Source organism: Typopeltis vanoorti, chromosome 10 (genome assembly GCF_054136105.1).
Source record: "Typopeltis vanoorti isolate ZY-2024b chromosome 10, IOZ_Tvanoo_1.0, whole genome shotgun sequence".
NCBI classification, from domain to species: Eukaryota; Metazoa; Arthropoda; class Arachnida; order Uropygi; family Thelyphonidae; genus Typopeltis; species Typopeltis vanoorti.
In genome coordinates this window covers 137,722,205-137,744,740 of record NC_143558.1, presented here as the reverse complement: position 1 = coordinate 137,744,740, position 22,536 = coordinate 137,722,205, and the positions used below count along the sequence as shown (strand labels likewise).

General features: G+C 33.7%; 1 protein-coding gene across 3 annotated transcripts in view; it reads right to left on the bottom strand.

Moving 5' to 3' along the window:
• Nucleotides 1–1,631: 1,631 nt before the first annotated feature.
• The window catches only part of lili (LMBR1-like protein lilipod), a 434,111-nt gene continuing 413,206 nt past the window's right edge, over nt 1,632–22,536 (bottom strand). For all 3 annotated transcript variants that reach the window (XM_090398849.1, XM_090398851.1, XM_090398850.1), the window contains one exon: nt 1,632–3,338. In XM_090398849.1, coding sequence (XP_090254975.1) covers nt 3,100–3,338 — 239 coding nt within the window. In that variant the 3' untranslated portion in view covers nt 1,632–3,099. The remainder of the gene's footprint in view (nt 3,339–22,536) is intronic.

Here is a 22,536-nt window from a genome sequence, read left to right as displayed (position 1 = left end):
TATGAAAAAAAAAAGCTTATGTGTTGGTGGTTATTTTATTTATAGCAGTACTTCATGGTATAAAAACACCATGAGGAAAAAAATTTATTGAACATATTAATATTCTGCTGGTTCTCTACCCAGCATCATCAGAGCACAGCTACAATTGTGGAAAGCACATAGCTAGATAGCTGTAGAAACAATTTAAATTGTTTCTACAAAATTGTTTGCAGAAATAATCTGGATGGTACAGACCATATTTTCTAATCTTAAATTAAATTAAACAAATAAAAAAATCTGAGTTGCATATTTAAATATAAAGCAAGTTTATGAGTGAATCACCAGACATTTTAAGAATACAACTAGGATAAAACCACTTACCCAACAGGAATTGGGAGGTAGCATCAGCAGAGATAAATATCCAACCAATGAATTCTATGAAATTCTGAGGTGCTTCTCCAAAGTTATTCATCTTCCAAAGTGTTCAACAGCATTGAAACAATTCAAATTGTAGAAACAATTTGAAATGTTTCTTCAACTATCTAGTTGAGTGTGGTGTGCTTGCCACAATTGTAAATGTGATCTGACAATTCTAGGTAGAGAACCAGTGGAATATTACTATATTCAATAAACTATATTTTTTTTTCACATGGTGTTTTTTATACTGTGAAACATCTATAAATAAAGTAACCACCAATATCTGAGCTTTTTTTTATGTATCCAGCTGATATTTTGCTTTGATATGGGCTGTGTCAAAACAATATAAACTTCTGCCACATGGCAAAGTATGATCATCTGAATAGTGGCAGATAAAAATCTCAATGCCTGGGAAAATGAATGTTCATCTATAATTCTTGACACAATTCAAATTGTTTCTACAACTATCTAGTTAATGCTATGTGCTTACCACAGTCGTAGTTGTGCTCTGAACGATGCTGGGTAGAATCCAGCCTACTATTACCACATTCAATAAGTAACTGTATTCTTTCCTCTTTGTGTTTCTTATATTGTGAAGCACTGTTATCAATAATAATCATGAGTGTGCTAGGAGGAGTCCTTTGGAAGCTGCATGCTTCTTTACCTTTGGCCAGAAATTTTAGCTCATAAAATACCTTAAAAGAAATAAAATGCATAAACTATAAAAATGTTTGCAGCTGCATTACAGTTTGCGAAGTATGAGTCCTTAAGGAATTTCTCAAGAATTTTTAAAGCATGAAAATTAGTAAATAATTTTATTTCTAGTAAAGAAATCCTCTTTTCAAATGAATTAAGAACTGCATGTGGCATGATGATTATGCAATTTGTACATAGTCATTTACTTGCACTTTCCTTTCAACCATTTGATTTATCTCTTTAACTAAGATTTATCTGTTATTCTTAATGGATAACATTAAGAATAACATTAATGGTATTTCTAATTTCACAATATAATGTCAGGTAATAATGATTAATAAAAATTAATCAAACTACTACCTGACTTCTGCTCATTTGTCTTAGTGCCACAAATCCTGCCTAGATTGTGGCAGACACAGAATTTATAACTATATACAGTCATTGTTTAGAAAGACCAGTATTCGAGATATTTACTATTACTGGTAGTCAAAACATCAGTGAGTCAGTATTTATATTTTATAAATAATAATATAAAAATTAATAAATTCAATAACATCTGCTAGTTATTAAGATTAGATTACTATCTCTGTTAGGTGCATATTATTCCAAAAAACCAATTTTGTTTCTATTTTGGGTCAGGGGAAAAGGGGTATTTCAATTATCCACTCCATTTCAAATAATTTACTGTACCAGCTGGTGGTAGTGAAAATACTGAAACTGTACCATTCCTCAAGAAAAACATAAAACCTCTAGTATTATCCCTGTGTATCCTTTTTTAAAAAACAATATATATATGGTTGTTTTCTAATGACTAACATGCTGAGATAAATTGAATACTAGAAGAACATGACACTACTGCAAAACATACTCAATGATTAAGGTTATTAATGTTTAAGTATACTTTTAATTTTTTTTTTTTTTGGTTATTAGAAAATTTTTATTACATTACCAAATTTATAAGAAATTAGAGTGAAATGCAATCATGGTTCATCATAGCAATGATTTTGAATAAACACTAAGATATAATGCAGAGGAAAACAAAGTGCATATACATATTTGAACCTGAATATGAACAAATGAATGATTGTGCAGGTGCACACATGCTTATCTGTTTATTAATTAGGCAATTGGTAAACATATGTTTATTTATTAGGCAATTGGTAAACAGTCCCTTAATATTTTCTTAAATGCATCATTTAAGTAATGAAATGTTTTGGTAGAGTCAGTTTTGGTCGTAATTTCAGCAAATATATGAATTTATTTATTTTTTAAAACTGCATGAAAGGCAATAGCTCGCTATAAACACAAACAGATAAGATGCTTTCCCAGTTGACGATTATCTTGATAAATAAAAAGTATATTTCTTTGGTATGCATTACAAAAACAACTACTACATTCATTATATTATTTTCATACAAATAGCTCATTTCAAACTACAGCAATTAACTAAACATGATAACTGCTGAATTTCAAAGTAATTTCACAGGTTATTTTTTTAATTAATATATTTAAGGCCGAGTATATACATCTTCATTAAAAGTAAAATAAAAAATTGCATTTTGAATTTAAAAAAAAAAACGATTAAATCTAATTGATTTTTTTTTTTTTTTTTTTTTGAAATAGCAATTTCTGTCCAACTGATAGTAGTGTGGCTTGAAGTCAGAGGAAAAGAAATCTCTTCTGATACTAGTTACAGATGTTTTTTTTAAAGACATGAATTTTAAAGAAGTTGCCATTTAAAAATAAACATAACATGCACATGATATATATACATATATATATATATATATGTGAAAGTGGAAGAATTTCATCTATATACACAGCCACAATAGAATGGAAACTTTTTTTATATATAATATCACATTCACTGCTTTTAATTACTATGATTCATTAATGGCTGATTTCTTATGAACAATAAAAAAATAGTATGTCTATAACACCAGACAAAAAAAGCTAGTTCCATACTTGCATTTATAAGTCTGTAAAACATATCCAATATTAATTTTGTTAGTCTTCTTTGAGGAACATCATACTTCTGGAGGAATGGGCACGGTCTCTGTGAATGTTCCAGTTGGTAAGACAACGAAGTCTATACAGGAGTTCTCGCCTTGTTGCTGCAGTAAACTTTGTCACTAGGCATAAAGCTGTGGCAACAGCAAAGACAAGATTATAAAACAATACAATATAAAAGTTGCCTAGCCAATTGATACGTCCAAAATCACCCAGTAAATCAAAATTTGTAATTCCTGAAAAAAATAAAAAAATAAAAATAAGATAAAGAAATTATATTAAGCAGAGACAAGTCACAGCTTATCATTACAAGAACACAAAAGAATGTGATTAAGTCTTAACTTCTAGTAAATTTTAAGTCCAGTAACTGTAAAGTGTGGATCAACCATGAAATTTTTCCAAGTTTTTTTGTTTCACAACAGCAATAGAGTGATATCTTCATACTAAGAACTTGGTATGACAAGCTCCTCCTATAATGCATTACCTGGAAACTTAGAATCAAATTACAAATTATTACACAGGATTCATAAGTGAAAAATTCCTGTTGAACACCACCTATATGATTCAGCTAATGGAGCTATGTGTCATCAAGTTTAAATTAAGTACCATGAACTGATTTTCCAATAATGTTTTGAGGCAACTGATTGAGAAAGGAAAGCCAACATCTAAAGAATTCTGGAAGAGTTCATTAAGAATTCTTACCAGAGATGATGCAAGCAACACTGGCAAAGTGTGGGAAAACATAAGCCAGAAATCTGTTCACAGCATGAAAGCTTGTAGTCATAAACTGTACCAAATTTTGAAAGGTCCCAACGAACAACAAAATGAAACCAAAGAAGTGGCAAAATTTGGAACAAATCCTGGTCTTTGGGTGACATCAGATGTGATTACCGTTTTTTTTTTTTTAATTATAGCCAAACTGACTAATTATGGGGCTTATTAATTATGCCTGTTAATTGAAAATATTTTTCTCTTCAATTTGCTGTTTTTAGAGGATGAAAACCACAGCTTCATCACAGAAAACCATCTAGCTTCCTATGAGGTTGGCTAACTCGCCTTCAGATGATAAAACCTTATAAAAGTTCATTGCACCATAGACAGGATTCAAATTCAAGTTTCTTCAAAAAAGAGCATCATCATCAGGGAATGTGCTATAATGCGCTTTGAGGATTTGGAGGAGCTTATCTATTCTCATTCTGAAATAAATTATTATCTTCATATTACCCTGACCATAGCAGGGCGTTTAACCTTTGTTTGCAAATTAAGTCGAAATTGATGCAAATTAAAATTCTTTAAGAACAAGTACTTGTAGTCGTAAAAACTTGCTCCTTTCAATCTTCAGAGTCAGTAGTCTTTTTTTTTTTTAAATTGCTTGCTGCATACTGATGACTATCAGGATCAAAAATGACCATAGAACTTTATCCAATAAATCTTTCTTCTATGCTCCTCACCTGTTTCACCAAAGATGGAGCACCGTTTGAGTTAAGGAATTGCAATTTTTAGAATAGAATCCTATTTTGTTTTAAAACAAAATAAAACAAAATTTCCATTTTTTGTTAAGATTTTCTTTTAATTTTTTTTTTAATTATACTGCATCAACTAGTTCACATGTATTAGTTATATTTTGTTTTTTGAACAGGTTTTCAAAAATCTTTTTTTTTTTTGTATAATTTAGTCATATTTAATACATATATTTTCTTGATTTGAAAGGCAAGGTCATAAAAGCATTTTTCTCATATTCTTTATCAAACATCTTTACACTATCATTATAATGGCAATATAAAGCAACATTCAAATAATTTGATGAAAAAAAAATTCTCCACAGTAAAATTAATCACAGTAAGCACACATACAGTACAAATACATATTACATACCTACACACACACACATATAATATACAGTAGCAAATAAATTAATCCAAACACTCACATTTTAAAGAAAAATTTTAATTTTGCAAGAAAATAAGTACAAAAATTAAACTCCAACTTTACCTAATAATTTATATGCTCCTCTGTTCCTACAAAGTTCATTAATTCACTTAGGTACGGATTCTACCAATGTAGAACACATTTTCTTATTTCTGCATCTTGAAACTATACTTTTAAAATGGATTGTATTGAGTTATCGTTTGTATCACAATTTAATTTTGCAAGTCTCTTTTTCATTATGGTCCACAAATTTTCTATTGGGTTAATATCAAGAGAGTTACCTGGCCACTGAAGCAATTGGATACTGTGATTTTTGAGGAACTTTTTTTGAAGTGTGGCATGGTGCAAGATCCTGTTGGAAGATGAGTTCTTTGTCTTTCTGGATCTGTATGACCACTCTATTCACCATTATTTTTATGCACTGGTCATTTTTAATCATACTGTCAACAGGCACAAGTGATCCTGGACCGTCATGTGTAAGACACCCCAGAACATCTTTTTAGCTGGGTGTTTAGGAGGAGCTGGTTGAAGGTGGGCAAGAGAAGTCTTCTCAGCCATTGATTTGTGAACATACGGTACTCGCTCTCCATGGCCACTTTTTACCACTAGAGCCTCTTTTTTTCTGCATAGCTTTCATCAACAATTGTTTCTTTTGGTCTGTTGGCAGTTCTTGACCAGGATGTCAAGATAGGGCAGGCAGTTCTTGTTTTCCTTTTCAGCGGTGAAACACATCCTCAGGAGTTAGCGTGAGGTGTGCTAAATTTGTTTTTAACACATTCTCACCATGTGGCTAAATGGAGAATGTCTTCAATGTGGCTTAGCTATATTGCAGATTTGAGGGGGTAGGGGCAGAGTTTAGGGCTGTGCTAAATGCAAAGATTGGTGATGGAAGAATCTACAGTTGTGCCACTGCCCCATTTGATTACTAAAGGAGGATTTTCAGGTTATGCCAAAAAATAAACACCAATTAAAAGTAAATCTGTAGTACAAGTACTGAAGGTGAACTAGGAACTTGTACTACAGATTTACAACCTTTCATGAATGGAGTAATATAAAAAAGTAGGGCCCAATGGGCTCCATTTTGAAGCCACTTTTTCTTAAGTATCAGTCTGTGTGTGTGTGCACGTGCATATATAGACTGATTAGCCGCGCTCATACAAACAAAACCTATAACGAAACAGTGTGATGTCAAGTGATTAGGATGGCTCTGCCAAAGAACATAAGTACAGGTAACCCTCGTATAACGCGGATGTTAGGTTCCATAGAAATGCCACGTTATATAAATCATGTTATGCGAGACTCAGATCACATAGAAAAAGGTAATGTTCCGAAATCGTTTTTTTTTTTTTTTAATTATATAAACAACGATGTCATATCCAACAAAAAAATATTTTTATTTAATTCAGGTAATTCATGCAAGTTATGAAAATATTAATTATGAAACAAATACATAGTATAAAATTATAAATTTACAAATTGTACATAAACTTCATTGCACATAATGCATAAATGTTTTAGGCAAAATAAAGTGCATATTTTAATCTTTCACAGCACAAGGATTTGAGGATTGGTTAATAAACATTAGTTTTGTCATGTAATCACCTGATGCATTACTACAAAACAGTAGAGTAATCTATCTTTAGAAACTTTGAATCCAGGAGCTGACTTTCATTTTTCGAAATATAGGTGTGTTTTTGCATTTTTTTCCAATAACCTGGATTCATCCGCATTGAACACCTGGTCTGCATCATATTTATAAACCGTGAGAGCTTTTTGTTTAATAAGATTTCCATCCAAAGGAATTTTCTTGAGTGCAATCTTCTATCCAAATCATTAGAGATTTCTCTATTTTTCCCATTAGAATATTGCATACACGAGCAACGTGCTTTGCAGTTATCATTGACCCAGCAATAAACACTTTCTTGGATTTTATGTTCATTTTTTTTTTTGTTTTGTTTTCGAATTGTTGATTTGTTTGAATTCACAACAGCTCCTGTTTTTTCTCCATTTTTCAACCGATCCAAGATTTTAATTTTTTCTAGAGAGAAATAAATTTTCTTTTCAATGTTGGTTTTTCCCTTTCATTGCAGTTTGTGGCCATTATTATTATTATTACATATAATAATAATAATAATTTGTTTATTTTTCTTTAAAAAAATTCTAAATATTATTACTTCTACTGCTGCTGTTTCTATTTCAAATATAATCGAAGTCTTAGAAATATTTGATAATAATCCTTCAGGCTGGAGGGAAAGCTAAAGGCTTAGATCACTCTCTCACTGCTCTGGAGAAAGAAAAGAAGGAAGACTTTGCCAAATTCATACTATAACAATATTTTTTTTTTTACATAAAAAAAAGCATTACAAATTACAGTAGTATCTCGCTAATCTGAACCCTCCAGTAATCCGAACTGCGGTTTGAAAGAAAAAAAAAGTTTTATTTATTACTTTTATTTGAATTTATTTGTTTATTTTATTTGAAAATATGACTGGTGGTGGGAGGACTAGGGGCCATGCATGGAAGCTGGGCAAGAGCGTGGTTGACAAGGGTGTTAGAGCTAGGTTCTTTACTTGGAGAGTGGTAAATGAGTGGAATAAGCTTCCAGAGTCTGTCGTGGGTGCTACGACCGTGAATGAGTTCAAGGCAAGGTATGATAGATACTGTGTGAATGTTGAATAGTTGTTCTTGACATGATGTTAGGGCCTCCCTCGATGAGTCTGTCGACTCCTTGGAGTTTCCCGGAACAATAATAATAATAATAATAATAATTACGTATTATTATTTTGTGTTCTATTATTTTAACTATTATTTATTTTATTATTATTACAGTACAGTATATATATATTTTTCATACTGTTGATTGTATGGTTACACTGTAGGCCTATTTTGATTTATCGTGTGTTCACGTTTGCTTTTTTATACTGTACAGTACGTACTATATTGTCAGCATGAATCATCGCTGTCGAGCATCATGGAAAAAGTGGCCTTCTAGAATTTACGAAGATAATTAGAGTGATACACAAAAAGCAGATATTCAAAACGGGCATAATTTGGTTAAAAATATAAATCCAAATGTTGAAATTTCACAAACAGATGTTACGGAATGGATTACATGTAGAACCGAAAGTGAATTCGAAATCAAATCAGATGCTTAAATTATAAATATGACGCTAAACGTCATATTTATAATTAAAACGCTAAAGAATGAATTAGCAGACGATGATGACGATAAAGAATTCGAAGAAAAAAAAAGTAAAACAAGAAAAATCAGTTGAGAGTTTTAATATGTGTATAGAATGGGCTAAGCAGAATGATATGCCATTCCACAAAATTTTATTGCTAATGCAGCTCCAATAACAAGCATTCTAAAAAAGTTTAGCTTCCAAGAAGCAAAAGAAAACCAGTGACTGTTTTAAAAAGAAATTAAAAAATAAACTTTTTTTGTGTTATTGAAACTTTTTTTGTGTGTGTTGTGTACAAGAAAGTGATATTTTTTACACAAATTAAGTTATGTATTCAACTATGCAATTTTATTAAATCAGAATCCTCAACAATACAGGTAAATACAAACTAAATATTTTACTAAAATAAACTTGCGTACTGTATTATTTTTTTAAGTTTTATATTACAGTACAGTAGCATTTTTTCTATCAGTTAATTCATTTATTTACAGAATTAAATTGATGTACCATTAGAATCTGATTATTTTTGTCTTAAACGCTAGTTATTGTTGCCTCTTGAGGGGAAATTTGCTAATCCGAACTTTTCGCTAATCTGAACGAGCACAGTTTTTATTAGTTCGGATTAGCGAGATACCACTGTAATTATGTATGTAACTCACCAGAAAATAAAGTGCTCAGCTTGAGATTAAGACGCTTATGATTTTTAATGCGCTTTCCTGGCAGAAAAAATGAAGACAATTTTTAACAATAAACACTTTATACGATTAACAATTGATGTACATGCATGCTGAAGGGTATTTTCCCACTAATATAAATTCACTACTTATAACTACATGCGCGATATGGGCAGACACAAATTTAACGAAGATAAAATTTGATTTTTAAGTGGTACGGTGAAAAATATATGAAAATAAAGGGTCATTACAATGTGTAGACGTATTTTTATTGTTGTATAAGTACTGCATTGAACAAGGGTTATTACAATTTGTAGGCCTCGTTATATAAGTACCGCGTTATACGAGGGTTACCTGTAAGTGGAATGAAACAAAGAGTGAAAAATGGTTTGATATATTTGAAGCTAAACTTCAAATATATAAGAAAAGAAAAATGGAGAGTGTCCAGCTTGAAGGGAATTTGTGAGAGAGGCTATCATCTATTAAGTAGACCACCATTTTCTGGATGGCATCAGGCATTCTTGAGGATTTTGATGCACTATCTCCAAATGTGAGAAAAGTATTGTAAGTCTAGAAATATTTAAGATAGATATATATCATTGTCATCAATTTCCTAATGTGTACTCTCAAGGGGTGTTCAGGCTACTATGATTAAGTTTATATATTACTAATCTCCTATCAAGAATTTTCCTCCAAATTAGTCTATTACAAGTTAACCTCCCTACCAGCTGAGGTGGATGAAATAGCAAAGACCACCCCAGCAATTTTCATGGATCAAAACTTCAGCAACATTCTACCTTTTATCATATAATTACCCTCCTCTGCCATTAATCACTTAACAGCAATTTTAGAGCCATTAACATATTAACTATGTTGCAGCGACCTTTAGGTCACCTGTCTTTACTTGTACTGTGTTACTTGGAATTTCCTTTACTGACCTACAACATCTGCCTTTTTTTTTATGTAAAATTTATTTATTATGTCTCTTCCCAAAAATAAAAACGATTTTCACATGTGCAAAAATAAATAATCAATCATGAAATGACCACAGATCAGCGAATCTATTTAGTAATAGTAAATTTGCTGTCTTTTTTCTTCAAATCAGTGCAATGGAACATTGCTTCACTTTACTGACAGTATAGAAGCAATTTTTTTTTTTTTTTTTTTTTTTTGCAGATTCTCAAATGTTTGCATTGAAAATGTCAAATATTTATATTTTTAAATAACATTTACTGAAATAAACGTGGTCTTTTGCTTTGTTTTCTTGTAAAATACTATTATATATATATATATATATATATATATATATATCAGCATTTCTCAAACTTTTCCTATGACGGAAAACTTCACAAATCCTGAAATTTTAACAGAACACCTTGGTTAGAGTCAAGTATCATTGGTCTCATATTCAATGTAAAGCTAAGCACACACTATTGACGAAGGAGGCCGCACAGCATCGCAAAAATGAGACAGTGTAAGCAATGAGTCACAACTGCGAGAAAGAGGCTCCGTTCCAGGTTTCAATCTTATAGAAGCAACATACTATCAGATGCATGGGGTAGCCACCTATGCCCGAAACTCACTTACCAAGGTCCATTTCATTTCTGCCAGCAATGTTTCAAACATATCTACTGTTATTATAGAAGTTAACGACCTAAAAATAATTAATGTCTGCAAGCCACCATCTACAAGCTGGCCTGATGAAGTATTGCCAGCCTTAATGCATCCTGCTGTTTATATTGGAGACTTTAACAGTCATCATACCCAATGGGGTTATAGAGAAACTGATGCAAATTGTGCCAAGCTACCTGAGTGGGCAGAGGCAAACAACATACAGCTGATTTTCAATCCCAAGGATAACTGCACTTTTAACTCGGCTAGATGGAATAGTGGCACAAATCCTGACTTATGTTTTGTAACAACCAATCAAAAGGGCCTCCCAGTGCCAAAAAGCCAACATGTTTTAGGAAGTTTTCCCACAGTCAACACCGCCCAGTCTTTATTAAGGTGGGCCCTCAAATCCCAATTACTGAAACTATACCAATGCCACGTTGGAATTTTGCCAAGGCAAACTGAAACAGCTTTTCATCAGATCTAGATAAAAATATGCGCTGGATTAAACCACAACCTTTAACTACCAAAGATTTGTGAAAATAGTAATTTCTACAGCCAAAAAACACATCCCTAGAGGTGCTAGAAAAGAATACATACCCGGCTGGAGCAAAACCAGCGAAGCACTTTATAAGGACTTTCTGAATAGTGGACGTGTGGATGTTGCAGATGATCTTATTGACAGCTTAAATGAAGCTAGAAAGAATGGATTGACACCATTGAAAGGCTGAACTTTCAACATTCAAGCAGGAAGGCCTGGAGCCTCTTTAAAAAGTTGGGTGGTAATTCCCAATGCCCCAATGCAAAAGCTGCTGTTAGTGCAAACTGTATTGCCAATTGGATAGTGAATATGTCCAGAGCTAAATCAGAAAAAACCCACACTAAAATAATTAAGAAGAAATTGACCAGACTTAAAGAAGGTTGTTCTGAAGCGACCAATCTATTGAATCCATTCACCAAAGCCATCAAAGGCTTGAAATGTGGAAAGGCAGCAGAAGTAGATGATATTCAACCAGAAATGCTGAAGTATGGTGGTATAAAATTCTTACAGTGGCTGCACTGCATAGTTCAGAAAGCCTGGACAGAGGGACGAATTCCCGATGATTGGAGTAGAGCTCTCATAGTACCCATATATAAAAAGGGAAATAAAACTGGATGTGAGAATTACAGAGGTATTTCCCTACTGAGTGTTCCTGGCAAGATCTATGCAAGTATACTTGAGAAACAGTTGAGAAGAATTGTGGAAGAAAAGCTTGGTGAAGAACAAGCTGGATTCAGGCCAAATAGAGGCTGTCAGGATCAGATCTTCACTTTACGACAAATAGTCGAGAAAGCATGGGAATATAACAAAGATCTGTATTTAAGTTTTGTGGATTTCGAAAAGGCATATGACAAGGTGCCAAGAGAGAAGCTATTCAATACGCTGCAGTTATATGGTGTCAATGGAAAATTATATCAAGCAATACTTATTCTTTATTTGAGTTGTAAGTCAGCAGTTAGAATTGAAGGAAGTACAGGAAGATGGTTTAATGTTAAATCTGGTGTGAGACAAGGATGTACATTATCCCCTCTGTTATTCATTATCTATATGGATCACATTATGAAGGAAAGTGGTATTAAACCTGATATCAAAATTGGGGATGTTAATGTCAGCTCTTTGCTTTATGCGGATGATGTTATACTTCTAAATAAATCCGCTACAAGTCTGCAAGATTCTCTGACTAAATTGAATAACTGTTGTAATAGATATGGTATGAAGGTCAGCAATAAAAATAGGCAGAATCATTGAAAATGTCAACTGTGTTATGAATGGAGAACCTGTGGAACAAGTAAAACATTTCGGCTACTTAGGCACAATTTTTACTGAAGATGGTAAATTAAATATAGAAATAGACAACAGAATCAGCAAAGCTGGTATGGTAGGAAGTCAAATGAATAAATTCATATTGAATAAGAGAGAAATTAGTCGGAATGCTAAATTAGCTGTATACAAGACAGTGTTCAAACTAGTTTTAACTTATGGATCTGAGAGCTGGGTCAGAAGTAAAACACTTGACCAAAGACTAGAGACCGCAGATATGAGAGTCCTGAGAAAGATTAGAGGCATGAACAGATGGCATCAATGGCAATATCATATTAAAAATGAGGATATTAGGAAAGAACTTGACATTGTCAGCATCCAGGAATGCATTAGCAGAGCTAATCTAAGGTGGTATGGTCACTTAAATAGAATGGGAGAGGAAAGATTAGCAAAACAAGTGTTCTCTGCCAGGTTGGCAGGAAAACGACCCAGAGGAAGACCAAGATATAGGTGGATTGATACAGTACAAAGTGCCTTAGACGATAGAAATATAAGATCTGATAATGTTGGAGTCTTGACAAGTAACAGACTGATTTGGAGGAAAATTGTAGTAGATAGGAAGTTAGTAATGATGTAATTTTTTCATGTAGTACTGTCATATCCTGTACACCCCTTGAGGGTACATGGCAGGAATTTGATGATGATGACCAAAGAAGAACTTCTAGCTGCACTCCAGGGAGTGAAAACTGGTAAAGCGCCTGGATTTGATAATATTCACCCTGAGTTTTTAAAAAAACTCTGGACCAAATACAGTGGAATGGCTGACAAAATTCTTTTCTAATATTCTACAGAGTGGTAGATTACCAGCAGAATTAAAAAAATCAAAGATAATAGCCATCCTGAAACCTGGAAAGTCTGCTGATAAACCTGAAAGCCATAGACCTTTAGCACTGCTCACTGTCTTGTCTTAAGTTACAAAAAAAGACTTATTGACAATAGAATTAGTACTATTATTATTGACACTCTCCCTCATGAACAGGCTGGTTTCAGCCTTGGCCACAAATGTAAAGATCAAGTTTTCACCCTAATGACTCATATAGAATCCGGTTTTTAAAAATGCCTTAAAACTGGTGCAGTCTTTATAGACTTGACGGACGGCATGATCTACAAGCTCCTTAAAATACTGAAATGTAAAAAAATTACCCATTTGATCAACACAATTCTATCTAATAGAACACTACAGGTAGTTTTAGATGATGATGATATGAGCAAGCAAAGAACACTTAACAATGGACTCCCACAAGGGTCAGTTCTGGCCCCTCTTCTTTTCAATTTGTATATTTCTGACCTTCCAAAGGCAACGTCTAGAAAATTCACATATGCTGATGATTTATGCATCGCATTCCAACGCCAGAACTTCTGTACTATAGAGCATGTACTAACTAGTGACCTGGAGGAGCTAAACCATTTCTTTGAGAAGTGCCGTCTTATTCCAAGCATTACCAAGACTGAAACATGCTGTTTCCATTTGAACAATTGCATGGCATGAGACATTTTAAGAGTACCACTAAATGGAAACATACTACCGCACAATTTTAATCCAAAGTATCTGGGCATAACCCTCTTCTTTAATAGACATCTCTCCAATACTGCTGCCAAACTCAGAACTAGAAATAACATACTGCATAAACTTGCTGGAATAACCTGGGGGGCTTGTGCTCCCACATTAAGGACATCTGCTCTGGGCCTTGTCTACTCAACTGCTGAATAGTGCACATGTTAAATTAATTGATACTGTGTTGAATCAGACAATGCATATCGTTTCTGGAACAATAAAGACTACTCCATCATATTGGCTACCAGTTCTGAGGTACATACAACTGCCACAACTACGACACCAAAACAACCTGATCTGCAAATATAACAAAATTTGCCAGAATTCACTGTTTCCTATATACCTGATATTGACAGCTTTACATCACAGAGGCTTAAGTCAAGACACCTGCCTATTATAATGGCACAACAATTTGTCACTGAGGGCTATGATGCAACAATCACATGGCAGACAGAATGGACTGCCAAAGTCTCGGTAATCTGGCAGACCGTCTTTAACCCAAACAGCCCTCCAACAGGATTCGACCTACCTTGAAAAATATGGACATCCCTAAATAGGGTTTGCACCAACCATGGTAGGTGCAGAGCTTCCTTATTTACTTGGGGAATAAGACCAAACTGATCTTGTGACTGTGGTGAGGATAACCAAACTATACAACATATCAAATTTGACTGTCCTCACAGAGCCTTCATGGGGCCTGTAACTGACTTTATAACATTTTCTACTGATGCTGTTGACTGGTCGTTGAACTTAGACATTCAATTTTAATTTTCTGCTAATTTGAATATTTTTATATGTATATATGACTACAGTGTCACTTCACACTATTGTATTCTTTTATGCATTTTGTTGTCTTGCATGTTTTTTTTTTTTGTGTGTGGTAGCATATCTGTGTATTCTTCTTAGCCAAACGCTAAATAAATAATAAATAGGCTCACTGTCCATTGGTGTCCGATGTCTTCTTCACTATCTTCTACCACCTTTCTTTGTCCAGTGCATAGTGTCGCAGTTTCTGTACATCCATTCCAAACCAGTTCTTTATGTCGTCTATTCATTTTTTGTATGGTCTGCCTCTTCTGTTTACACCATCCATAATACCAAACATGAATGTCTTTACTTCCAGTCCTCACTCATTCTGCAGATGTGTCCAAATAATTGCGGCTTCCGTTTTATAATCTTCTGCATTAGATTCTCCTTTGGTTGTATCTTCCGATAGATCTATTTCTGATTTTATGTACCCATCCTATTCTTAGAATCTTCCTGTAACAAGTTCTTTCAAATGCCAAAATTCTTTTCTTGATTCCTTATTTATTACCCACGTTTCAGATCCATACAGTACACTCCTAAAGATGCACGTAACTCTTAGTTTTGTTTGCAAGCTATTAGCAGACATCCTAACACAGAAATACTAACACTTCTTTTACAGGCTGATACAGTATTTATGCCAAAATAATTTCTTAATTTATAATGAAGTTTCACTTTTATTAACAAAAAATTATAAATTATTCGTACAATTATCTCAGAAAAAAAAAAAGGATTTGAATTATTTAAGAGAAAAGGCGCATATGTGTTACATATTCATTTATTTTTTGTTGGGAGAGGGTTATGGACCTATTCAATCTGCAGATATTTCAGAGATTTTATTTTGAAAATCATTCGCAAGACAATTGTTAGAAACGTAAATCACTTGGGAACATGTTCATGCATTTTGGTGTAAAATAGTAGCAAAAGTTTAACTATTTCAACAATGCCACATATCTAAACTAGAAGAAAATGTCATTATATCTGCTGATGTTAGAACGCTTACATAATTAATTTTTTCTGTCATGATTTCTAACTAGAAGAAAATGTCATTATATCTGCTGATGTTAGAACGCTTACATAATTAATTTTTTCTGTCATGATTTCTCTATTAATTATAATGCAATCAATCAATTTACAGATTTTTGTCCTCTCGTATTCTCCCATGTTATGGGCAGTGATTTCTTCTTTGTACTACAAGAAAAAGAACTAGATAATAACAGAAGAAATATATGTAGTATTTTCTTTTTAAGTGGGTGAATTTACAATGTTCTTTTTTTTGTGTTTTGAAAAGAAAGTGTAAATGATTCTTTTCTTACTATTTTTGCCAACAGAACATCTGATATAATTATAAGAGTGACATATTACCATTTTTCTCCCGCACGAGAAAAAGAAATAAGGCAATAATATTGTTGAATCTGTTGAACTTTATTGTAGTGGAAATTTTTATTACAAAACTTTGCTGCTTTGTAATAAAAAATATTATCAGTGCTACTTTGAAATTTTCCAATATGTGGCACAAACTGTTATGAAAATTTAATAGACAAAGTTTCACTTTTGGCAAACTGTATTCTTGTTTATTAAAACAATCTTATAATAGGCAAATTTCAAAAACATTTCCATTAGATGGGATTGTGGTAAACAGAATGTTTCAAAAATTAAGAAATAAAACATCTTAGAGAATGATTCAGCCTACTATTCAGAATATATATATATATCTCCCACACAAGAAATTTGGAATTCATATCACATCAATGCTGTGTGTTGGCAAGGAGAAAATGTTCACGTCATTATTTATATATTTTATTTTATTTTTTTGGTGAAATAATTTACTTTTCAATTGTACCATATTTTCCCAATTGATAAAAATTGATATTTCATGAAAAACAGAATTTGAGTATGATGAAATAATATGAACATCTTCTGTTGACGATTACTCTGTAGGTATTTGGAAAATTGCGTGTTCTAATAATAACTGTTTTTCTTTCTTTCACATTAGAAATAAAAATTTGATAACAGTAATAGTTAATCTTATTTTATTCGTTCTTCCTGAGTGAATGAGAATAACAGATGTTTTTATTGTTATTATCACTATGCTGTTATTATAGAATACAGTTTACATTATGATAACACAATAAGGGTTCTGATATAAATTGATATGTACAGGGAAAAAGGCCCTGCATCCCACATTTAGTAAAATATTACTGTTACTGAAATATCTGAAAGTAGACATATTTCTTGTTTTTCACCTCTCAAGTAATGTAAAACATAAAGCCTGGTGTGTTCTAGGACGAATATGGAAACTCTTCTAAGTGTTACTTTTGCATGTACTAGTTGTGGAAAACCTGAGGATTTCATAACTCATCCAGAAAACTTTGCTCTGTAAGAATTGTGTCCAGGGCCGCCGAGAGGGGTGACATCTCAGACTTTTGTCACGGGCCCGGGTATCGGACCTCGATGTGTCACATAACTGTGTTTATAATGCATGGCTTTAATTCTCGTAACAAAACACAACAATGATAAAGGACAATGGCATATCGAGAATGATACTGTGTTTTGTTTTAGACAGACAGCTGCACTCTTTAGCTCGTTGTGTGTGTCTGGAATACACTGATTCTCTCATGCGGATCGCTGTAGTTATAGCGGATGATGTCAATAGGCATTCGTGCAAGGTTGTTGTAGTCGACTGCAATTGCATTCACAGTAATGTTCCCTGCCAGAATGCTTCATTCTTGTTAGTATTTTGATAGATGAAGTTTAGTGATTGTTTGTAAAGTGTGCAACTGTATAGTTTAAGCCGTGCGCTAAAAAATAAAAGTAAGTATTATTATTAATTTGATTTTTTTAATTATTAAAATTATATTTTTAATAATAAAAATTTGACCAACAGAAATGTATCATCATAAATCTGGAAATCAAAAACAAAAGGAAAAAAGGGATCATGAGAAGGAAAAAGAACATTTAAAAAACAAGCATTTACTACTGAAATATTTGAAGACAGAAGAACACCAAGATATTGAAATTTCAAGTAAACAATGTGCTAATAGTTAAACTGCTGACAAAAGTAATACAGAATCTTCTTCCCCTGGACCTGCAGCAGCTAACTCTGAAGTGGACATTGAAATAGACGCTAGGGACAATTTAAACCTTGAAGATAAAGAAAAAAATTTGCTTGGACCTGGAATTGAAGATAAGCAATAAAGAGCTTCAGTAGATCATCAATGCTCCAGGAAAGATTAAACAGTCTAGCTTTGCTATCAATAAAACATGACCTGGCAATGAAAATTGATTATGACGAGGTAATTAAAGATTTCGCTAACCATAAAGTGAGGAAGTGGATGAAGCAGATGAGGCAATAAAAATTTAAAAATTCTCTATTTTTTAAATGAATGTTTAATGTTTTATATGACTTTTTTTATTAAACAAAAGTGATGCACTTTTTAAGTGGGGCCTGGACCATAGACTTGTCACGGGCCAGAAAATTTCTCTCGGCAGCCCTGACTGTGACCACGAGATTTCTGAAACAATAAACAAATTATCCCAGTTTCATTCCTTTTTAGACATTAGAGCTCATCTCCATGCAAAACAAACAAATTTGCTGTCAAACATCAATTTCCCATATATATATATATATGCCGTCCATAGTATATGCCTGTAAAGCAGATGTGAGGAAAATGCAACAGTTTTCTTTGGTTAAAAAACCTGCATATGAAACCTATGTAGTACTATGAAAACTTTCATCAGGGCTTTTCAACTGAAAATAAGTTAGACAATCTCATACTGAGATAATGGTGTTTTCTTACCAGGAAGTCGTGTTTTTCAGCAAACAGGCAAACATTGGGAAAAGAAACACACAATGTACTTGCTCATAGTAGCTTCTGCCATAATTCCAATCAAAACAAAATCATGGCCTTAGTCGACTCAATCATTTTCCTGATTGAGACAACTGAGCTGGATACTGAATAAACGAGGATGGGCTGGCAATTTGGGATTTAGACAACTAAATTGTATTCTCTTTGGCTTAAACCAAAATATAAAATGATGGTACAACATGACAGAATTTCATGCCGGCTGGGGCGTTGCCCGGTTAAACAAGGCCCCCGCTGTTTTCGCCAGGGAACCAGGGTGAACAACGAAAAATCAGCTACTGGAACAAATCTGAAAACACACCCCAACTCAACATCACCAGAGTTAAAGATTGGTACTATCAACATAAGAAGCCATAATGGCAAAGAATGGAGCTAGCTGAGGAATTAGATAAGTACCAGATCGACATAATAGGGGTGATTGAAACAAAAAAAGATAAAAACTGGCAAGATCTTTCTGGCCAATAAATACAAATGTTATATTCAGGCAATGACAATCAAGGAAATGAAGGAGTAGCCATAGTATTCAACACTAAATATGAGGCTAACCTTCTTGAATGGCAGGCAGTCTCAAGTAGAGTGATGTGGGCAATATGAAAATGGGGAACTGGACAATGAGACTTATTTGTGCCTATGATCCCACAGAAGGTTCTACGAAGATAGAAGTGAAGGAATTTTTTAAGGCTTTAGAGAAAGCAACTGACACAAAAAATTCCTTCACTTCTACCTTAGTAGAACCTTCTGTGGGATCATAGGCACAAATAAATCCAGTTTTTGGACTTATTTGTCCAGTTCCCCATTTTCATATTGCCCACATCACTCTACTTGAGACTGCCTGCCATTGGAGACTTAAATAACAGAGTATGAAATAATTGTGAGACATAGAGAAATGTTTGGGAAAATTTAGAGAAAAGAGCAACACTAGTAATAATGGCAAATACCTGTTGGACGTCTGCTCAGGACATGGACTGGTTATTACTAACACAATGTTCCAACATAATGTGCACAAATTCACATGGACAGAAGAGGCAAGGAATAAGAAAAGTCTCATTGACTATGTTATTGTTGATAGTGATGTTTCTCTCTGATGCAGGACACCAGAGTGTATAGAGGATTTGAAATTGGATGTGATCACCATTTAGTCTTGAGCAGGATAAAATTGAATTTCATATTGAAAAGAATAACATGCAAGAACGTTTTAAAGCGAATAAAAGTTGAGCAGCTCTCAGATGTGAACTGTAGACTAAAATACACAAAGATTATTGAAGAAAAAATGAAAGAATTTGAGAACAGGAATCAAACCCTGATCGATTCAGCCAGAGAGGTATGTGATGAGGTTGTCTGCAAGGATAGAAAAATCATAACTCCATGGTGGACACAGGAAGTTAAAGAGGCAGTGAAGAAAAAGAAGAAAGCATATCAAAAGTTCCTGGCAGATAAGTCAGCTGGTGATCTTAGAGAATACAGAGACAAATGTAAGAAAGCTAAACACTGTGTAAAACTAGATAAACAAAAGTCATGGGAGGACTTTGGCAAGAACATAGTGTTAAACCCTGATAAGTTAAGAATATTACGATTCCAATTATCATTGTTTAACAGAGCTAACACCCTATAAGAAATATAAAAATATGCTTGTTTTCTAGGTATGTGTAGTTATATACTTTTAGTATTGAATACATTAGTTTAAAAAAGGAAAGAATTGTAAAATAACTAAGGGAGACATTGTTTACTTGGCAAAAGAAAAGAATATGTAAGAAAAATGTGCCAATGTTAAGTGTATAATATTAATACTGATTTAAAGTTGATATCACCTTTAATGTGAAATAACGTGCAAGAAAACGACAAAGATTATCAGAGTAAACTTAAGCTCAAAGTTCAGAGGGCAAGCAGACAGTTGCCTCAAGCAATCTTGTACTCGCGGGACGTGAAAAGAAATGGCGGGAAGAATCGGACGTTGTGAGGTCAGACACATGTGATGGAGAATTCTGCATGCCAGGTGAATGACCTAAGTTGCGGTGATGGCCGGTAGGGAGGAGATATAAAAGAGTTGGAAACCCCCACCCCTCGCTCTCTTGTCTTTTCTTTTCACCTCGTGGTCGACCGGAACTTTGGGTGCCAGGTCCATCGCTGGCTGGACGGTTGTGGGGCGCAACTCCATTCCTATGCATTCACTCGGACGATGCTTCTGCGGAAAATCTAGTCATGAACTCCTGAGAAGCAGCAGCAGACCATGCTGCTTGGACTTTGTCAGAAAGTATGCGTCCAGAATGCTGTAACCAAGGAGGTCAAGGGAAGGATCGCGTAAGCATATTGATGATCGGAAAGCCTAGGCCGAGGAACAGATTGAGGGCATCGAGGAAAGTGATTAGTGAATCAAGAGTGAGGAATTATCGTGTGTGGATAAGTAGAAATTTTGTTCTTTGATTTGTGTGTAACCTGAGCATTTAATGTTATGTAAGACTTTAATAGCGAAGGACTCAGAGATGGTCATTAGAAAGGACTGCAGAAAAAGGATTTGTTGTATAGAATATCATGAGTGAATAGGCATTTAACGAGTCTAGAAATATTGTGTATGTTTAAGAATGTAAAGAAGATTTAACCTAAAGAATGAAAGTTGATAGGGATTGTTAGATCTATGATTATAGTGTGAGACTTATGTTTTATGCGAGTTATTTAAGGTTGATTGGATTCTGATGGGCTTATTTGTGGAAGGTATTAGTGTTAACTGACTTGATCTAATCTTTAGCTAGCTATGAATGGAAGATTTTCTTTGTATTATTAGTATGTACTTTATGTTTAATAAACCTTGCTATTCTTTAACCAAGATTGTCTATGTATGGAATTCGATGCGCCACTTGTAAAATTGCTATGAATCTGGGTAGGAAAAATTATAGAATATTGATTTAAGGTCACGATTGCAAATCTAGTGTTATCTCAGTACATCTTCTTGCCAACTTCTTGATTAACATTTTATTTTAATCTAAGGGTTCTAAGTGGTCCAGCATAAAAAATAAATTTCTTAAGACTTAAAGAGAAGTTGGTTACAAAGGCTCAGCCACATTGGTTTTGGCTCAACCCTGGGGCTATCTCTTTGTGATCCAGAGGTACCACATGATACACATAGGAAAGGCTTTAAGGTAACACTGAGAAATATTAAATTAAAGGAAATAGGACACAACAATAGAAAATAAATATCAAGAAGGTGGCAAAATATTCTGGAGGTTGTTGAAGAAGCTTAGAAATGGAGGAAAGAGTGCTGTAAAAGGAGTTAGAGGTGATAAAGGTGACATGAAAATGGGAGAAAAAGATATCCTTGAAGTATAGAGTAATTACTTAGAAAAATTGCTAAATGAAACAAGCAGTGATGACAGCACAGTGATAAAAAACACTCAACAGGCATACAGTCAGGAATACATATCCATACTTGAAGTAGAAAAAGCCATCAAAGGCTTGAAATGTGGGAAGGCAGCAAGAGTAGATGATATTCGACCAGAAATGCTGAAGTATGGTGGTATAAAAGTCTTACAGTGGCTGCACTGCATAGTCCAGAAGGCCTGCACAGAGGGATGAATTCCTAATGATTGGAGTAGAGCTCTCATAGTACTATATATAAAAAGTCAAATAAAACTGAATCTGAGAATTACAGAGGTATTTCCCTACTGAGTGTTCCTGGTAAGATTTATGCAAGTATACTTGAGAAACGGTTGAGAAGAATTGTGGAAGAAAAGCTTGGTGAAGAACAAGCTGAATTCAGGCCAAATAGAGGCTGTCAGGATCAGATGTTCACTTTATGACAAATAGTTGAGAAATCATGGGAATATAACAAAGATCTGTATTTAAGTTTTGTCGATCTGGAAAAGGCATATGACAAGGTGCCAAGAGAGAGAAGCTATTCAATACGCTACAGTTATATGGTGTCGATGGGGCATTATATCAAGCAATACTTAGTCGTTAT